The 19401-nt window shown below is 34.4% G+C and overlaps 2 protein-coding genes and 1 pseudogene across 2 annotated transcripts; 1 reads left to right on the top strand and 2 right to left on the bottom strand.

The window, feature by feature from the left end:
• Positions 1-912: 912 nt before the first annotated feature.
• On the top strand, positions 913-2908 carry LOC141637995 (putative aquaporin PIP2-1; annotated as a pseudogene).
• A 5732-nt stretch (positions 2909-8640) lies between these two features.
• Positions 8641-9234, bottom strand: LOC141637994 (uncharacterized). Its single transcript, XM_074447447.1, has one exon. The coding sequence runs from the start codon at positions 9057-9059 to the stop codon at positions 8727-8729; it is 333 nt and encodes a 110-aa protein (XP_074303548.1). The 5' UTR covers positions 9060-9234; the 3' UTR covers positions 8641-8726.
• Positions 9235-13148: 3914 nt separating this feature from the next.
• On the bottom strand, positions 13149-15424 carry LOC141637982 (peroxidase 1-like). The gene is made up of 4 exons (XM_074447416.1): positions 15215-15424; positions 14421-14612; positions 14172-14337; positions 13149-13567 (listed from the first exon to the last, which is right to left on the bottom strand). The coding sequence occupies exons 1-4, from the start codon at positions 15422-15424 to the stop codon at positions 13149-13151; spliced, it is 987 nt and encodes a 328-aa protein (XP_074303517.1).
• Between the last annotated feature and the right edge of the window lie 3977 nt (positions 15425-19401).

The raw sequence follows: 19401 nt of genomic DNA, 5'->3' as shown, positions 1-19401 counted from the left end.
ATGTTTGTGTGTTTGCTTTCCGAGAGACTAGGATTTTGTGCAAACATCCTTCTACCATTGTATTGCAGATTCCCTGTAATTTATGTGTTTGCTTTCCGATTTTGTAGGTTGCAGTGAAAATTTACTTCAAAGTATCATTCGCTGCTAATGTCTTTCTGTCATAAAAATGCATCATTTCTGCAAATATCTTTCTGAATAACACGTCTCTAAATAAAATTCTTTATACTGAGTTTTTTCTTTCGTGTCTTTCTGCCACAAACCCGTTATTTTTCTGAGACATTTCAAACCGATAGTAACATTCTTTATACGAAGTATTCTGTTTTACCTATTTTACCCTTTACTTTTTCTTCCATCAAAACTTATGCAACGGATTAGTTGGAGGAATGAAATGGCCTATTGGAAGCTAAGATAGCCAAAAATCAGACTGTATCCTTGGGACGGCTAGTGATTAATTAAACATCCACCACCTTTTAAAATGTACTTACTCAACAATGTATATAATGAATAATTATATTAATAAATCTCTTCGATTTACTAGTCTATGATATAAAAGGCTTATTATATAATTCGGTTATGCATACAACCTTACTCATTTAACATTATATTAATGGCTTCTATATCTGTCTCATACAGGGCAAAATCCACATTATATATTTATTAATAATAACAATAACGGCTTTTCTAACGTGTGTCATAAGGAATGTGTGAATATGCTAATTAGAAGAAGATTTGCAAGATTACATCATGAGAAATTGACTATAATATTGCAAATCTTTCTCTAATTAGCTTCTTATTTTCTGCCTTTCACGTAATAGAAAAACCGTTTTAATAATAGTTAAGAAACCCTAATCTACATAATTAACCCCAGCATACAACTTTGAATCTAACATTCATACAACACATTTGAAAAGAGAGAAAAAATGTCAAAGGAAGACATAGAGGTGGGAGAGCAGAGACCAGTATTCTCAACAAGAGACTACCATGAACCTCCACCAGCAGCTCTGTTCGACATCGAAGAACTAAGAAAATGGTCATTTTATAGGGCAATCATAGCTGAGTTTGTTGCCAGTTGCCACCCTCGTTTTCTTGTATATAACCATCCTTACTGTTATCGGTTACAAAAATCAAACTGACCTTAATGCCGGAGGTGACCATTGTGCTGGTGTTGGCATTCTCGGCATCTCCTGGTCTTTCGGTGGCATCATCTTCATCCTTGTTTACTGCACTGCCGGTATCTCTGGTTAGTATAATACATGATTTCAATTATTATTAAATCATTTCCGCTAATTTATTGTAAATCATTTTACTCGGTAAATTTAATGTTTATTATGTACGAGTATATATGAGTATTATTTGCATGTTTGTCATTCTTTCAACTATTTTACTGCATTTGGACAATAACGGCATTAGTTGTAATTATTTCCGTATCTTTATTGTTATATTCTTGTATAGCTTTAGAAATATCGTGTAGATAGCTAATAACCCGAGGTATGTCTCTCATTCTAATCGCTATGTTCGAAATTGATCTCATACGAAGACGTACATATGTTTGATCGACGCTAAAGTTATATTGATCTAAAACAATGAAACCATAGTTATCAGAAAAGTTCAAACAATATATAGTCAGCACAAAGATTCGTCAATTACAATAAGTTAGATGGAATACAACGTGGTACACAATATATATACTTACTTAGTACTTTTATTTAAATTGCCAGTTCAAAGTTTCCTAGATAGTCTTACAGAGTCAACTGCTAGAGAAATTTCATTTTGTATTTATGCAACCAGCTGAATTGGTCGTTATGACTTATAAGTCGGAAATAAATCTGAACCCGAAATCCGGTTAAATTCAATATCAAACTGAGATTGAGCCAGGTCTGATGTACACGGCAGATCGTCGAACCTTAAACATCTGAACCGATACTAACCGAATAGATTGACCTGAATAAGAAATGTTTGGTTTCATGAATGTAACTCAGGAGGGCACATAAACCCAGCAGTGACGTTCGGCCTGTTCTTAGCAAGGAAGGTGTCCCTAATAAGGGCATTCATGTACATGGTAGCGCAGTGTGTTGGTGCAATTTGCGGAGTTGGGTTAGTCAAAAGTTTTCAAACCGCACAATATGTAAAGTATGGTGGTGGTGCCAATGAAATGGCTGCTGGCTACACCAAGACTACTGGCCTTGCTGCTGAAATCGTTGGCACCTTCGTTCTCGTCTACACTGTCTTTGCTGCTACTGACCCTAAAAGAAACGCTAGGGACTCCCATGTACCTGTAAGTACTATTTTCCCGCTTTCTTGCAGAATGCCTAAAGTTTGTAACGACATTGATTATATGGAAAATGTTGGGTGTATACTGTATAGGTGTTGGCACCGCTTCCTATTGGATTTGCAGTGTTTATGGTTCACTTGGCCACCATCCCAATTACCGGAACCGGCATCAACCCTGCAAGAAGTTTAGGCGCTGCCGTGATTTACAACCAGGAGAAGTCTTGGCATGAACACGTACGTAACTACTCTTCTCGTAGTGTCAAACACCCTTGACAGTAGACACCATATAATTTTTAGCTATACATACTACGGAATATTTATCAGATCTTCAATTTAACGCTCTTTCTCAATAAATTTCAGTGGATTTTCTGGGTTGGACCATTTATTGGAGCAGCAATTGCAGCATTCTAGCACCAGTACATTCTTAGAGCCGAAGCGATCAAAGTTCTTGGGTCATTTAAAAGCTCTGCCTAATTTCTACCACCAGTACATTCTTATAGCCGCAGCAGTCAAAGATCGCTCTGCCTAATTAAGCAAGGAGGTGGAAACCGTTCAAAATGAGACTATTTTATTGATAGCGGGTTCACGCGAGTCTTATGTTTTCAATCTCAGTTACTTTGTTTTTATTTTATGACATTGCTTCTTGAGTTGTTTTCGGGCATTCGCTGCCGGTCCCAAGCCCGGATAAAGGAGGAGGGTTGCGGTAGGTCTGTGGCAGCCAGCATAAAAACTTAGTCACATTTTATGGACATGAATCGGAATTTGAACATCGTTGGGCGTCTCCTCGAAGCGACGCGTGCTGCACTTCTTAGACCCGGGTGTAGTGAAAAGTATGTGAGGGTTGCTAGGTCGTCGCCCGGAAGCGACGCGCCATCTTTACATCTGGGGGTGGTGTCAAATAGGCAAGGGTGCGCTACATCTTCTAGACCCGGGTGTAGTGAAAAATATGCAAGGGTTGTTAGGTCGTCGCCCAAAAGCGGCGCGCCACCTCGAAGTATGGGTGTGGTGTCAAATAGGTTTGGATATAGGAAGCATGGTCAAGAGCGGGTAAAGAAATCAGGACATGACTTTAGGAAGGGTAGTAGGTTACGGTTTGGTACGTGGAATGTTGGCTCTTTGAGAGGGAGATTAGCTGAGGTAGGGGAGGTTATGAAAAGGAGGAGAGTGCATATAATGTGTCTACAAGAGACAAAGTGGGTCGGAGATAAAGCAAGGGTGATAGCGCCTTGGGGTTATAAGCTTTGGTACACGGGTAAAGACAAAAGTCGTAATGGAGTGGGTATTGTCATTGATAAAGATTACATTGATGATGTAGTAGAAGTATCGAGAAAGAGTGATAGGATTATGAGTATTAAGCTTGTAGTCGGGGATGAGGTGGTGACGGTTATAAGTGCTTACGCACCTCAAGTAGGTTTGGATGCTTCTTTTCGACGAGCCTTCTGGGAAGATTTAGAAGAGGTTGTAGAACGAGTCCCTATTGGAGAGAAATTAATCATTGGTGGTGACCTCAATGGGCATGTGGGTACTAGTCGAGTTGGCTTTGAGAACATTCATGGGGGTTTTGGGTTCGGGGAGAGAAATGAAGCAGGAAGTGACATATTGGATTTTGTTTTGGCTTATGACTTGGGTATAATGAAAACTTGGTTCGAGAAAAGACATTCTCATTTGGTGACTTATAGAAGTGGAGGTAATGCTAGTCAAATTGACTTCCTTTTGGTAAGGAATGTGTGGAGGAAAGAGTACACCGATTGCAAGGTCATACCCGGGGAAAGTGCCGCAACACAACATAGACTAGTGGTTCTTGATTTTCGGGGTAAGAGAGACTTGAGGAAGAGAAAGATAATCGGTGAGGCACGGATCAAGTGGTGGAAGCTACAAGGGGGAAACCAACAAGCGTTTTTGGATAAGGTTGGAAGTAGCGATATTTGGTCGGATTGCGAGGAGAAAGATATTGATGCAACGTGGGATAAATTGGAGCATGTTGTAAAGGATTTGGCGAGGGAGGTGTTAGGGGAATCTAAAGGGAATAGACCATCAAGTAAGGACACATCTTGGTGGAACGATGTGGTGAGACAAGCGATAAAGACTAAACGTGAATGCTATAAGGTTCTGGGGAAATGCATGAGTGATGAGAACTTTGAAAAGTACAAGGAGGCTAGACGAGCCGCTAAAAAGGCCGTACGGGATGCGAGGGCAAAAGTTAACCAAGAAGTGTATGCCAGGTTGGACACGAGAGAAGGAGAGAAGGATATCTATAAACTGGCCCGCATAAGAGACCGAAAGACGAGAGATATTGGGAGAGTTAGGTGTGTGAAAGATATGGACGACAAGGTTCTGGTTCAGGATAACGAGATAAAGGCTAGATGGTGTTCTTACTTTGATAATTTATTCAATGGACATCAGGAACAAGGTTTTGGGGATGTAGAGGTAACACCAAGCATGGTTAATCGGGAATTTGTGCGTAGAATACAAAAGAGTGAAGTTAGAAAGGCGTTAAGGAAGATGGGGTCAAAGAAAGCAGAGGGACCGGATGGTATACCCATAGAAGTTTGGAGGTGCTTCAGGGAGAAAGGGATTGAATGGGTAACCATGCTCTTCAACAAGATTTGGAGGAGCAACAAGATGCCATCGGCTTGGAGGAAAAGCACTCTAGTCCCTTTGTACAAGAACAAAGGTGATGTCCAAGAGTGTTCCAATTACCGGGGAATTAAACTTATGAGTCATACAATGAAGTTATGGGAGCGGGTATTCGAGCAAAGGCTTAGGAGATATGTAGACATCTCGGAAAACCAATTTGGATTTATGCCCGGGAGATCGACTATGGATGCGATTTTTATCATGAGACAATTGATGGAATACCATCAGGACAAGAAGAAGGATTTGCATATGGTTTTTATTGACTTGGAAAAGGCATATGATAGGGTACCAAGAGAAGTACTTTGGTGGGCTTTGGCGAGAAAGGGTGTGTCGCGAAAATATATTGACCTCATAAAGGACATGTATGAGGGGGCTAGTGCAAGTGTTCGCACTAATGTTGGGAGAACGGAAGAATTTCCTATTACCATCGGGGTGCATCAAGGTTCCGCACTTAGTCCTTTTCTCTTTGCTATAGTTATGGATGAGTTGACAAGGGATATTCAGGACGACATCCCTTGGTGTATGATGTTTGCTGATGATATTGTGTTGATTGATGAGACAAAAGAGGGGGTGGAGAGAAAGTTGGAATTGTAGAGGCGGACTTTAGAGACTCGTGGGTTCAGCCGAGGGAGTAAGACCGAGTATTTGAGGTGTCGGTTCACTAAGGTGGCGGGGTTGAGATCGACAGAGGCGGGGAGTATTATTTTCGATGGGAATGTTGTTGAGGGTTCGGATTTCTTTAGATATCTAGGATCTATTATTCAAAAAGATGGGGAGTTAGACGGAGATGTGGCTCACAGAATTAAAGCGGGATGGTTGAAATGGAAGAGTGCTTCAGGGTTTCTATGCGATAAAGAGATGCCCCAAAGATTAAAGGGAAAATTTTATCGCACGGCAATTAGGCCTGCCCTACTTTACGGCTCCGAGTGTTGGGCCGTGAAACATTGTCACATTCAAAAGATGAGTGTGGCGGAGATGCGCATGTTGAGGTGGATGTGCGGACATACAAGGAAAGATCGGTTAAGGAATGAGGTGATTAGGGAAAAGGTAAAAGTGGCGCCAATAGAGGACAAGATGATGGAAAACCGATTAAGATGGTTTGGCCATGTGAGAAGGAGACCTATGGACGCACTTTTGAGTTAGGAGGGCCGGAGACTTGGAGAAAGAAAAAAGGTCCTTAGAGGCAGGAGGAAGACCGAGATGACATGGTTGAGAGTGATAGAGCACGATATGAGAGTTCTGGGGCTTGAGGAGAGTATGGTGACGGAGAGGGCACAATGGAGGGAAAGGATACATGTGGATTTTTAATATTTGATGTTTTTGACAGATTTAGTGTTTTTTTATTTATTTAATTTAAAGAAATTAATTTATTTATTTTTCTCTCCTTTATTACACACTTATTCAACAACCACTTTCTTATAGTTTTTACCTGGTTCATTCCGGATCCTTAACTCTATTTCGGTTTTTAAAAATCGCTTTAATCTTTGCTCTCGATTTAAATTTAAGTTTTTATAAAAGAAAGACGGAATTCGATTTTAAAACCTCTAAGTTCACCTTGACTTTCCATTACATTTGCGTTCTCCCTTTTTGTTTTTCATCTTCCCTTTTTTATTCGCATTTTGAGGCGTGCATTCACCCATGGACGGTTCGAAAGGATGATTCATGTCAGCCGACCCCAAATCATTTTGGGATTAAGGCTCTGATGTTGTTGTTGTTGTTGTTGCTTCTTGAGTTGTAATTGTGCTTGCAATCTTGCATATAACCATAATATTTCCTTTGTTATCTCCAAGTAATATGAATATGGCTACCATTTCATCTTAGATTATGTTCAATGTATTTTGTTCATTGTTTTTGATATTGGACTAATGTCTTTCTTTTACGCCTTTGCATTTAGATTACAAGTAATAAGTACTAGATTCAATGTTAATAGTTATTTCTTTTAATATAAATAGAGACATTTGGCCATCATTTGTAAAATAGATATTGAAGAGAGAATTGAGATGAAAAAAAAAAAAGATTGATGCATTGGATAAAAAATTGTTAAGAGTTTGACGCAATCAAGCTTTAGCTTGAGTAATATTCAATAGATCTTGAGTATTCTTACTATTACTTTTGTTATAGGTCTAGAACCGAGTAAATATCTCATTGACTTAAATTCGACACATGAATTCAATGCAAATATCATTTTTTCCGCTTCCACATTTCGCATCACCAAGCAGTGACGAATTTAGGATTTATGAAATGGGGTTGTTTAATAAAAATTATAGCATACAAAAACACCAAAATATAATCACTCGAATCACGGTCGTACCTAACCTTTCGGGAGTTTTGTGCGATATTTAAAAGATAGGCTACTTTTAAAAATAAGATATATTAATATATGGAGTAAGTTTTAAGTAATGCTTGATAAATACTCCGTAATAGAGAGCGATAGCAACGGTAAATAGCCAAATTTAAAAGTAAGAGTGAAAAATGCAGTTAGGCAATTTTGAAAATAAATTTAAAAATAAGAGTAAAAAATGCAATTGCAGGGGCTGAGCGATAGCAAGGCAAATAGGCAAATTTAAAAAGTAAAAGAGTAAAAAATGTAGTTGTAGGAGCTCGAACTCGGGTTGCCTTAAAGGTGAAAGATTGCTAATATCACCCCCTCTAAATCCACCCACCGTTAGATCGTTCCAAAAATAAATCCAGACTGTTAAAAGGAAATGAAAAGAAGAAGAACCTTTCTTTTTGGATCAAATTGTCTCAATCAATCAATCAATAATGAATCAATTAATCAATCGAATCAATTAATCAATCAATCGATCAATCAATCAAAATAATAATAAAAAGATTATATTAATAATAATAATAATAATAATAATACTAAATATTATAATAAAAATAATACCAATAATAATAATAATAATAATAATAATAAATATTATTATAATATTATTCATTAATAATAATAATAATAATAATAATAATAATATATTAATATAATCTAATAATAATAATTTAATAAGATATATAAAAAATAAAATAGTAATATAATAATAAATATAGTAATATAATAATAATAATATATTAATAATATAAATGATAACATTATTAGTAATAATATAATATATTAATAATAATAACTAAAAAATAAATAATAATATAATAATAATAATAATAGGTCTAATATAATAACTTATTAATATAATAATATTAAATATAATAATAATAATAAATATGTGATTAATAATATTAATAATAATGAGTATATTAATAAAATAATAAATATAATATTATAACTTATTAATATAATAATATTAAATATATTATCAATAATATTAATAATAATGAATATATTAATAAAATAATAAATATAATAATAATGATGATAATAATAATAATAATAATAATAATAATAATAATAATAATAAAAATAAAAATAAAAAATATATTAAATATAAATATAATAATATAAACAATACGAATTAATTATTAATAAATATAATAGTAATATAATAAATATAAAAATAATATAATAACAATAATAATAATAATAATAACAATAGTAAATACATTATAAAAAATAATAATAATGATATCAATAAGAATAATAATAGTAATGTTGAAATAAACTAATATGAACTGAACTGAATTGAATTGAATTGAACTGAATGAAGCTGAACTGAACTGAATGGAGCTGAACTGAACTGATTAGAACTGAAATTAAGTCCAAAAGAACAGGGCCGAAAAAACGGAGAAAACGTCATACGTATATAAAAAACCAGAGGAAGGACATAGTTAAGCGAAATAAAGAACAGAAATTGAAAACATGAAATCTAATCGGAAGCAGGTCCAGGATAAGCAGTTGATTTGCGGTAGAGTTTTCCGAAAACATGAAGCGCGGTGACGAAGCCAATAAAGAAAAGGCTCATGACAAGTACAGCCGTGGGGCTGACTTTCAATCCAGGCGCGTCATCTGTGTAGAATCTCAGCATGTTCCGTCCTGTTTCAAATCCTGCTCCGCTTCCGCTACCTGAGCTGGATCCGGTGCTAGTAGTTCTCCTTCGCCGTATTCCTGCTGCTGTCGATGCTGCTGATCCTCTTGGAGCTGCGGTGCCTGGTCGGGTGTTCGATGATGCTAACTGTGGTTCGGATGATCCTCGTCCCATGGTTCGGTGTCTAAGGATGGAATTTAGTGGATGTGATCAGTGATTATTTTTGTAATATACCCCCAATTATAGTAGTGGATAAGTGATTATTAGTAGAGAATTCTACATAAATGGACTGAGCAAGGGGCAAGTCGAAAGACTTTTGATTTTGAGTGGACACCTGTCGGCAACGTAATATGGACACTTGTCTATATTGGTCAAAACTCGTGTCCCGTCAATAAATGGATGCCCATCAGCACATGGTATTGGTAGATAGTACACACCCAAGCAAACAATGGTAAAATTGAAGTTAATTTTGGGTTATTTATATCGGGTTGAGTCAGGTTATCTCGAATTCAAGTTATTTTTAGGGTTTTATTATCAAGCATTCTCTATTGGAGTCTGGTCATATACTCATATTGCTTTCCAGTGTTGGGTTCATGGTATTCTTTTTTTATTTTTATTTTTTTTATATAGGGAATAAAACTAAATTGATCCTCTAAGTTAGGACCAACCTATTCCATCCTTTCGAATGATAGAGGTAAGTTGAAACCACCGGCTATCAAACTACCTCGAAAGAGTTGGACATGAATGTCCAATTGAAGCCATAAAGTCGGCACCTTTATTGGTTTCACGAAAGCAATGTTTAATTATTACTTATTAAAAGACTGAAGATCTAATTTAACATCCTTGATAATACTATAAATTTCCCAAGGGATTTGCCAAGTACTACAAATTGAGTTGATAACACATAAATTATCACCTTCTACAAGGGTTCATGGTAAAGGTTGATTATTAGATTATTGGATCAATTTTGCAATGTTTAATAACCATTTTCTCCAAATTGGTTAAATAACACTTTAGTTGAGTAGATGCGATGCGAACATGGCAAACGGAGTCGAGTCCTTAATCGGGTCGAATATAGGTCGCGTTAATTGTGGGTTGACTCAGATAAGGTCAGAATATTGGTAAAAATAGTCCCTTGAAACCTTAGATTTTTTTTTCTATATCCAATTAAAAATTTAGTAATCCCTTTGTTTCGGTCATTTGTTTATTACTTATTCTATTTTAGGACGTCTCGATCAGTGATTGTTTACCTTTTTATTTTGAGAATGTTAGGACGCCACCCGGTGACGCCCAATCTCAGCGTCACTTCTCAGATGCACCCCTTATTGTTGGAGTCCCACTTATTGCATGTGAAAGAGTGGCACTGAGATTGGGCGCCACCCGGTGTCGCTAACTCATTTTTCTCAAATAATTGATTCTTTCCTCTTTTCTTGGTTTTTGTGTCAAACCAAAGGTAAACAAATATTGGATGCAACGGTTGTATAGTATGTGAAGAAAAAGTAACCATTTTATGTTAAAAAGTATTCACTACACAAAAATGATAATTTTATCCATTCTATTGAGTTATTTACATATTTCATTTTGTGCCGTTCCATTTGATCGCTTACTTATATAAACCTCCCATAATCAACTAGCTAGTTGACCAAATTACCCCTATTATTATTATTCTCTTTGGTGATTTTTGAGACAAAAGTTATGGACCATATGTATGAGGATATTTTTGGTTATCTAACATATGAAAAGATTAGATACTCACTTATTTTCTTTAACATCCTTGCAAAAAATGTAAACATAAAGATTTCAATAGAGTAGAGAAAGTAATAGATAGTTGCCGCTTTTTAACATAAAATAATCATTTTTTAATGTAAATGATCACTTTTTGTATCGTCACACCCAGAGGAAATTTACTTGACTTCTTTGCTAGCTTGCTTTGGTTTACAACCGGCTTACATTATAATTTGCGTTGATAATTTTATTAACTCTTAAATGATACTGATTATTTAATATTTATAACATTCAATAATATATTAGAGCTATTAGCCTATTACCATTATTTTTGTGTTGATTGTGACTTTTTCTTATTATAGTCAACTCTTTAGTCGTAGACAAATGTGTCGGTGATAATAACATAAAATATATATAAGTGAACATTGTATAAATACTCTTCAAATAAACAATTTCAATTTATCAATCAATCAATACTATATATTAAATCCAGAAACCAAAGGACTTCAATGTAATTAAAGAAAGTTAGACAAATTAATTATACTATATAGTTTTAAATCACTAGCACCGTGTGATGGACCCGATTAAGGGATCTCAATGCAAATATTATATAGTTTGGATTAAAATTAAATTATATAGAAGCTTGGTAATTTTCCTAAACATTTGTAAGAGACTAAAACGTGGTCAATTTCCTTAAAATAAAATAATTAATTAAGATGGTCAATTTCCTTAAAATAAAATAATTAACGATGGTCAATTTCAAAGAGACTAAAAGAAAGAAGATGTTTGGTAATTTTCCTAAATATTTATACAATACTAGAAGATGGTCAATTTCCTTAAAATAAAATAATTAATTAGTATAAACATGCTCACTTATGGTATTACTTATTATCATCATAAAATTATATATTAAATTTAAAATCTAGGCAAAATTTATTAAATTTTATAGTTTATTAGATGTATAGAGATATTAATTATTTAACATACAAAAATATAGTATAAATAGGTTATGAATAATTCAAGTTAGATTCCATAATATAATATATTGCATAATTGTTTCGATTTGATTTAACGCACATATGTAATATATTTATAAATATATATAATTCTCTTAAAATTGCATGCCTAAGTAGTAAAAGTAATTTCGTTAGTAAAGAAAAGAATTGTAGTAATATTGGATATAATTATATGATAGTAATCAATCATTTGAATAGTAAAAGTAACAATATTATCAGCGAGATTAGTGAAAGTGGTAGAACATCAACGAAAGTAGTGAAATAATCAAATATTAATATGGCAATAGTGAAAGTAATAATAATTACGGCGGGAGTAGTGAAATTATCAATATTAATGCGGCAGTAGTGACAGTAATAATTATTACGGCGAAAGTAGTGAAAGTAACAATGATTACGGAAAAGTAGTGAAATTTTACTATTGTTTCATTAATAAGAGTAAAATATTAATAGCGAGAGTAGTTAATTTGTCTCAAAATTTATTTCATCGTAATTTTAGGATATGTCATAGAAAAATATATTATTGGTAAATTTTATGGGTTATGCAATTTAAGTAATTTTATTTAATGAAAAAACAATTAATGGTAAGTAGAGGTAGCCCGGGCGAAGATCCAGAAACCAAGGTACTTCAATGTAATTAAAGAAAGTTATAAAAATTAATTATACTATATAGTTTTAAATCACTAGCATCGTGTGATGGACCCGATTAAGGGATCTCAATGAAAATATTATATAGTTTGGATTAAAATTAAATTATATAGAAGTTTGGTAATTTTCCTAAACATACTAAAACATGGTCAATTTCCTTAAAATAAAATAATTAATTAAGATGGTCAATTTCCTTAAAATAAAATAATTAACTAAGATGGTCAATTTCAAAGAGACTAAAAGAAAGAAGATGCTTGGTAATTTTCCTAAATATTTATACAATACTAGAAGATGGTCAATTTCCTTAAAATAAAATAATTAATTAGTATAAACATGCTCACTTATGGTATTAATTATTATCATCATAAAATTATATATTAAATTTAAAATCTATGCAAATTTAACAATGATTGCTGAAAAGTAGTGAAATGTTACTATTGTTTCATTAATAAGAGTAAAATATTAATAGCGGGAGTAGTTAATTTGTCTCAAAATTTATTTCATTGTAATTTTAGGATATTTCATAGAAAAATATATTATTGATAAGTTTTATGGGTTATGCAATTTAAGTAATTTTATTTAATGAAAAAAAAATTAATGGTAAGTAGAGGTAGCCCGGGCGAAGCCGGGCGCCAATACTAGTTTAACCTCAATATTAGAACTACTTACAATTCAAAAGGAATACAAGATACAATACCGAATAATTCAGAAAAACCAAACAAAAAATAATAAAAACATTGCCAACGCACGGAAAATTTAAAAAAAATGCATGGTGGTGCAAGTAATATTCTTTTTGGTGTTGACCCGAAATATCTCCTACCGACAGCTGAAACAATCTCTTTCAGGTGCTTGAATGGTAAATTGGAACGTTCTAAACTCAATAGTAGTTAACCGCACCACAAGTCTTCCTAACTTGACCCTGAGAGCCAGTAAGGACACCAATCAAACTCATCCTGGTAATAGACTCGGCAAAATCCTTGGGAAAAGTTTCTCCTTGAGTATACACCTGAGTTTCAATGTAGTTTTTGGTTTCGGAATCGTCCAATAGCGCAGCATCGGACTCAAATAATCCCCTATGTTGCGTGACCATGGTGTAGTACTTCTCGTCGAAGGCCTTAGGGGTAATACGGTCCATGTAGACGAATGATTTTACGTCGCCTACCACTTTAGGGCATCTTGTTTTCAACCATTTGGCATATGAAGGAGCTAGTTTAGGGTCAGTGTCGCCTTTGCCGGTGAAGTTATATAATCTGCTTTGGATGATGAAGCAATGACCAATTCCAATGGTGTGTGCTCCTGGTAATTAAATGCCAAATGGTACAAACAATAATATAAATATAGGTTTTTCTATTTAATGATGTCTTTATGGAAATTGTAATATATAATTATTTTTACTTTTTTTTCTAAGAAAAACATTTAAATCTTTCTATTTTTACTTTCTTAACCTATGCCCACTGGGCATAGAATAGAAAACCCGTATAAATATAAGCTTTTATAATAACTAGAAGAATCCGTCAAGCAACTAATCATTGATTATTCCCCTTTCAATTATTGTTTGGAATATTAAAAGTTTTTTTTTTTTTTTTTCACTCTGTTATTGTGTCGGAAAAATATTAAATCAGGCTATACTCTATATATGTTTTTGTTGTATTCATCCCACATGGGCATATATGACCTGTTTAAGCTTAAAATGAATATTCCCGTCTTAATTAAACGAGAATTTGCCCTTTTTCAAATACCTATACTTATTTGGATTTAAATTAGTTAGGATTATACATCAATGACACAATCACCTTTTTAACTTACATGAGATGATATAGGGGTTATTAGTGGCTGTTGCAATCATTTGTTTACATTTGATTAAGATACTTATAACGAGAAGTAACAGTTAAGAAATTACCTGATAAAACAACCAAGTCCTTTGATGATAAACCGACAGCAGCGAAGTTCTGTTTAAGGGTGGTAAAGTTTGAAAATGGGGATGGAATATTGGCCAAAGCTTCTGAAGCAAGTGAAATTATTCCATCCTTTCTACCAAGAGGTACATGCCAGTATGGTCCGTTAATCTGCATTATTATTTCATATTTAATCGAAATCAAATTTCATTGTATATATACTTGATAAGAATGTTTTATTGTAATTTTTTTACCTTAACGATAGCATCTCGAGCAGCTAATGATAGAATATCGGCGCATGAAACAATACCAGGACACTTCTCTTCTAATGCTCCTTTGATGGCATTAATCACCTCGAACCCTCTCAGGGTTGAATTTGGGATCGAATCTTTTTCCGTTTTGTTGTTTGAAGGTGTTGGATCCAAAAGAACCGAAGCATCACAACCCTGCCAAATCAATCAAACGAAAGTCACATATATTACCATTCACCTTTCAAACGTCATTTTCTTTTACTCGTATTTTAATCAAAGATAAAAAAACAAATAACTAGGACGCAAGAAGTAAACACTAATGTTTAAGACTAACGACAAATTTTCGATAGCCTTAATACAACAACAACATCAGAGCCTTAATCCCAAAATAATTTGGCGTAGGCTGACATGAATCATCCTTTAGAACCGTCCATGGGTGATCGGCTGATCGCACACCTCAAAATGCGAAAATATAGAAAAGGAAAAGTGCAAAACAAATAAAGGGGAGTAAAACATAATATAAAAGTCAAGTAAACTTATTGGAGTAGGTTTTAAAATTCAAGTCTGGATTTCTTTTATAAAAACTTAGAATTTAAATCGAGAGTAAAGATTAAAACGACGATTTTGAAAATGGAAGTAAAACATAAAAGGTCCTGACTCCAGAATAACTTAAAAGTGAACCAAGTATTAATATAAAAGAAAGTTATTAGTAAAAACGTGTAATAAATCCGAAAATAAAAAATAAATTTTAAAAATTAAATAAAAACCCTATATAATAAGCATGGAAAAATACATACCCTAACAATACAATCGTGGAAGTGCATTCTAAGCAAACCAGGAGCAAAGTTAGGAACATGACCAACATATTGGTCTGTTATTCTCTTAGTAATAGCCTCAGCATCAGGGCATGAATATTTGTAATAGTCGAGAGTAAGGCCGTTTGCATTCGCCATGACGACAAACATGGCAAAAATGGTGAAGACAGAAACTAGCTTGTGAGTTGTCATTCTAGTAGAGATTATTGTTAGTTCTCTAATCTCTGACAAAGAAGACAAGAAGAATGTATGTTTTTTGTTAATGTGAATTGAAACATGCATGCTACATGGGATTTTATACTTGAGAGTTTGAGTATAAGTCCCTTGATTGTAGGGTAGAATGTCAACATTCGTAGTAATATAAAACAATTGGGATTAAATGTATAATATTAGTTTTGATTGATGTATTATGTATAATAATAATAATACATTCACGTTATATCATATGGGATGGAGATTGATGAACATGCTAACGAACGACGGAAACAAGTATTGCCAACTCGATTTTACCATGTTCAAGTGTTCATGCAACCTACTAACAAAGTCAACCTAATCGTTTCCTCCAAAATATAATTTTTTTTTTTTTTTTTTTTGCAAGCAAGGGAAATGGCTTTCCTTTCAAACCTTATTGGATCCGCCTAGTCAGAACTATGGCGAGTGTCATTACACCAGAGATCATAAGGAGAGTCCGGAGAGCCCAAACCTTGAGGATACACGACAGCACGGAAAGCCGGCAATTTCCAAAATATCATTTTACCTCTTACTCACAAATAATTTTAAAATATTTCTTACAAAAAATGGAAAAGATAAATAAATAATTGAGACGAAGGTAATATAAAGATAAATAAATAATTTTATTGTTATATTGCCAATATATATTACTTAAAAACAAGATGTTCACAATTTATATAAACTGCCGATTTTAACAAGTAAATATATTATGGAGTACATTATTTACATTCTATTAATGCGTTCAAAGACGCGGAATTGGGTGTAAGTAGGGCATTTGTGGATGAAGGCCTCAGTTGGGGAGGGAATGTGGAGGAGTTTTGTAGGGTCAATGTTGTGAAGATAGATAGTCGCATGAAGTGCCTCGACTAAGCGGTCTGGTGGTAATGATCGGAGTTATATGTCACAGTTGGCTTTCTGTACCACCGAGGTTCATGTTCATGTGCTGGGAGCGCTTCAAGGCTCAAAGGATCAATCTTCAAGGAAGAATCTAGAAGATTAGAGAAGTATCCAGAAATGTCTAGAAGTTTCTAGAAGATAGTAGAGTCAACTAGAATATTCTAGAAGAGTCCGGAATATTCTAGAATAGTGTAGAGTAATCTAGAGTATTCTAGAAGTGTCTAGAATATTCTAGAATAGTGTGGAGTCTTACAATGTTCTAGATTGTTCTAGTGCATACTAGAATTGTCTAGAAGGGTCCAGAATGTTCTAGTAGGTACTAGAACATTCATGTACATGGTAGAGATATCTAGTAATGTCTGGAACATTTCGAAAGTTTCTGGGGTTGTGATGTCCAGAGCATTCCAGAAGGTTCCGCTTCTAGAGAGTTCTATAGTAGTTGTATAAATATGGGTAAGGGGCATCATTTGCCATCCATCCTACCAAACACACACACCAACACATTATATCCAAGTCTTGTAATTCTCTTAAGTATTCAAGTGTAATACAAGTAACTTTTCCACACTTAGTGTCTAGCCTTCTTAGCCGACATTTATCCTTTATAACACTTATAATATTCCGCTGCAAAGGGGTTGCCTGACTTAGCTTGCAAAGGGGTGCGAGTTAAGTGGCACACGAGCTTGGTTTTCTAGTGTCAAAGTAACCAAGGCGTGACATATAGCTCAATTTCATTATTTTTCCATGGGTTGTAAGTTGTAACGTGTAACAAAGTTGCGATATTATTATCCCGTGTCAGCCGCCTTAATTTCATTATTTTTTATATTACAAAACTGTATAAGTGGGTGGTGTTATAACTCAAAACAAAAATTATAGATACAGCGCGACGTCGGCATATACCTGGTCAACCTTGTAAAGGGCGAGGTATCTACTTTCTCAAAAAAGGTGAGAAGGATCAATCACTGGATTAGTATTATAGTCTAGCATGCCGCTCGACGTGACAACGAACTTGCCAACTTGTCCTCAACCACATCACAAAAGACTACCAACAATTCGTACAATAAGAGCAACACAATAGGTTTTACTCGTAAACTTGTGACCGGTTAAATATTACTCATATGGATAGATAGGACAAAAAATAAAAAGTCTAGGAAATTACAAACGACTTGTCTTTATCCTTCTATGTGAGTTTTATTTAACCCGTCACAAGCTTGTGACGAATATCGACTGTCACAAATGAGAATTTGTGCAATAAGAATTACCTCAAGGGTTCATTTTTTTAAAAAATTGTGTTACATATTCATAAGCACAGAATCTCATTGAAGACATGCACTATTCGTCACAAGATGAGGACGGATAGTGCCCCTCTCACAATATGCAAGTGGCACTATCCATGAGATGCTCTATTTTCCCCTACTTGCCCTCCCACTTGCCTTATTGTGAGAGGAGCACTATCCGTCTTCCGCTTGTGACGGATAGTGTCCGTCACAAGTAAGATCAACCGATTCATAAGTACATATATGTTAGAGAAATGAAGGGCAAGAAAGGAAAAAGTTACGAAGTTTAGGAGCGTAACGAGTAATTTTAGGGGTTTGATATGGAATGCCTAAAGTTGGCCAAATCCAACTTGACAAAACTGATTCGACTCGCGTAATATTGAACCCGTCTGACATACAAAAATACAGAAAAATCATAATACTTAAAACCGACTCAGACGGGTCTGACATAACCCAATTCTTAAAAACATCCGATAAAAGGATATAACCCGAACCCCATGACACCAAATTAAACCTGATCAAACCCAACGAAGAAAAAACCCGATCCGAGTAAGACTCTACTAACCAATAGAGTACAAACCAAGATGCTTTCACTTACAATTGTTAAGAGTGATTACTAACAATTGTAACATCCAAGATGGCAAAGAGCGATTACTCGAGATGTGAGATTGTGTATCTTGTGTTGTGTTTGATACTCCGTATTTGGTAAATTTAATTAGTGAATTTTTTTGTACTTGTAGTTTAATCAGTAAATTTAATTGAATTAAGTTGAACTTTAATTGAGCTAAATCGAATTAAAATGAACTTAACTAAATTTAAATTTGCGTTTCACTTAATTAATTAAACTTGATTTAACTTATCTTACATACCTTAGACTTTACTTAAATATAAATTTAAATTAAGTTAGTTAATATAACTTATTTGACTTAAGATAATTTGAATTTAAGTAAGGAAATCGAGTGAACCTCCTCCAATATCAGTTAAATTTCGTTTGGGCTAATTCGAGTTCAGTTAATTATAGTTAACTTAATTTGAATTTGGGTGAACTTAAGTTCCCTCTAACATATTTCTCACACGTTCTTTTATTATTTAGCTATCTTTGTTTTTCGGCCAATATTTTTATCATAAGTCTTATGTACTCCGAATAATTGGTAACATTCAATATTATACAAGTAAGATGTTTTGTTCAGAAATTGATAGTCAATTAATCAATGGTTATTAGTCTTTAATTAAAATTTTGAATACAATATCTTATATATTTCTCTAGTAATTATCTATGTATAATATCATATAATATTAACAAATGATTTAAAAAATGGACAAATAATTGTGATTCGTTATAACCTAATAGAAACTAGTAAGGAGTTTTTTAACCGATTTGAACCATTACGTGATTGTTAGTCGAACTAACCTGACCCATAAAAACCACCACTCAACCAAGTATTCCCATGCCGACCCGATACCCAGTATAGTGGGTCATTATCTTGCAACTCAACCAGCATGTGGGCCAAGTCGCGGCACTACCCGGTGTTATCCTAGCTAGGGTCTGGCTTAGCTAGTAACGCTTCTATTTCGGCCCGGTCCCAATACTAAAAAGTTAAAAAAAAACAAGGGGGTTTGGCCTTGCCTGCTACTCAACGGGATGAGCTCAGGCCCGACAAACACAACCCACCACTGGCCCGGTGCAGTCCGGTACCTGTGCTGCTAACCCCCACCCAAGCTCGCCCCATGAACACCCTTACCTGGAGCAAGTGTTAACCTGAAATA

This window comes from Silene latifolia, unplaced genomic scaffold (assembly GCF_048544455.1).
Source record: "Silene latifolia isolate original U9 population unplaced genomic scaffold, ASM4854445v1 scaffold_159, whole genome shotgun sequence".
Lineage (NCBI taxonomy): Eukaryota > Viridiplantae > Streptophyta > Magnoliopsida > Caryophyllales > Caryophyllaceae > Silene > Silene latifolia.
Note: the sequence above shows the minus strand (reverse complement) of the source record. Positions and strands in the feature narration are given on the sequence as shown.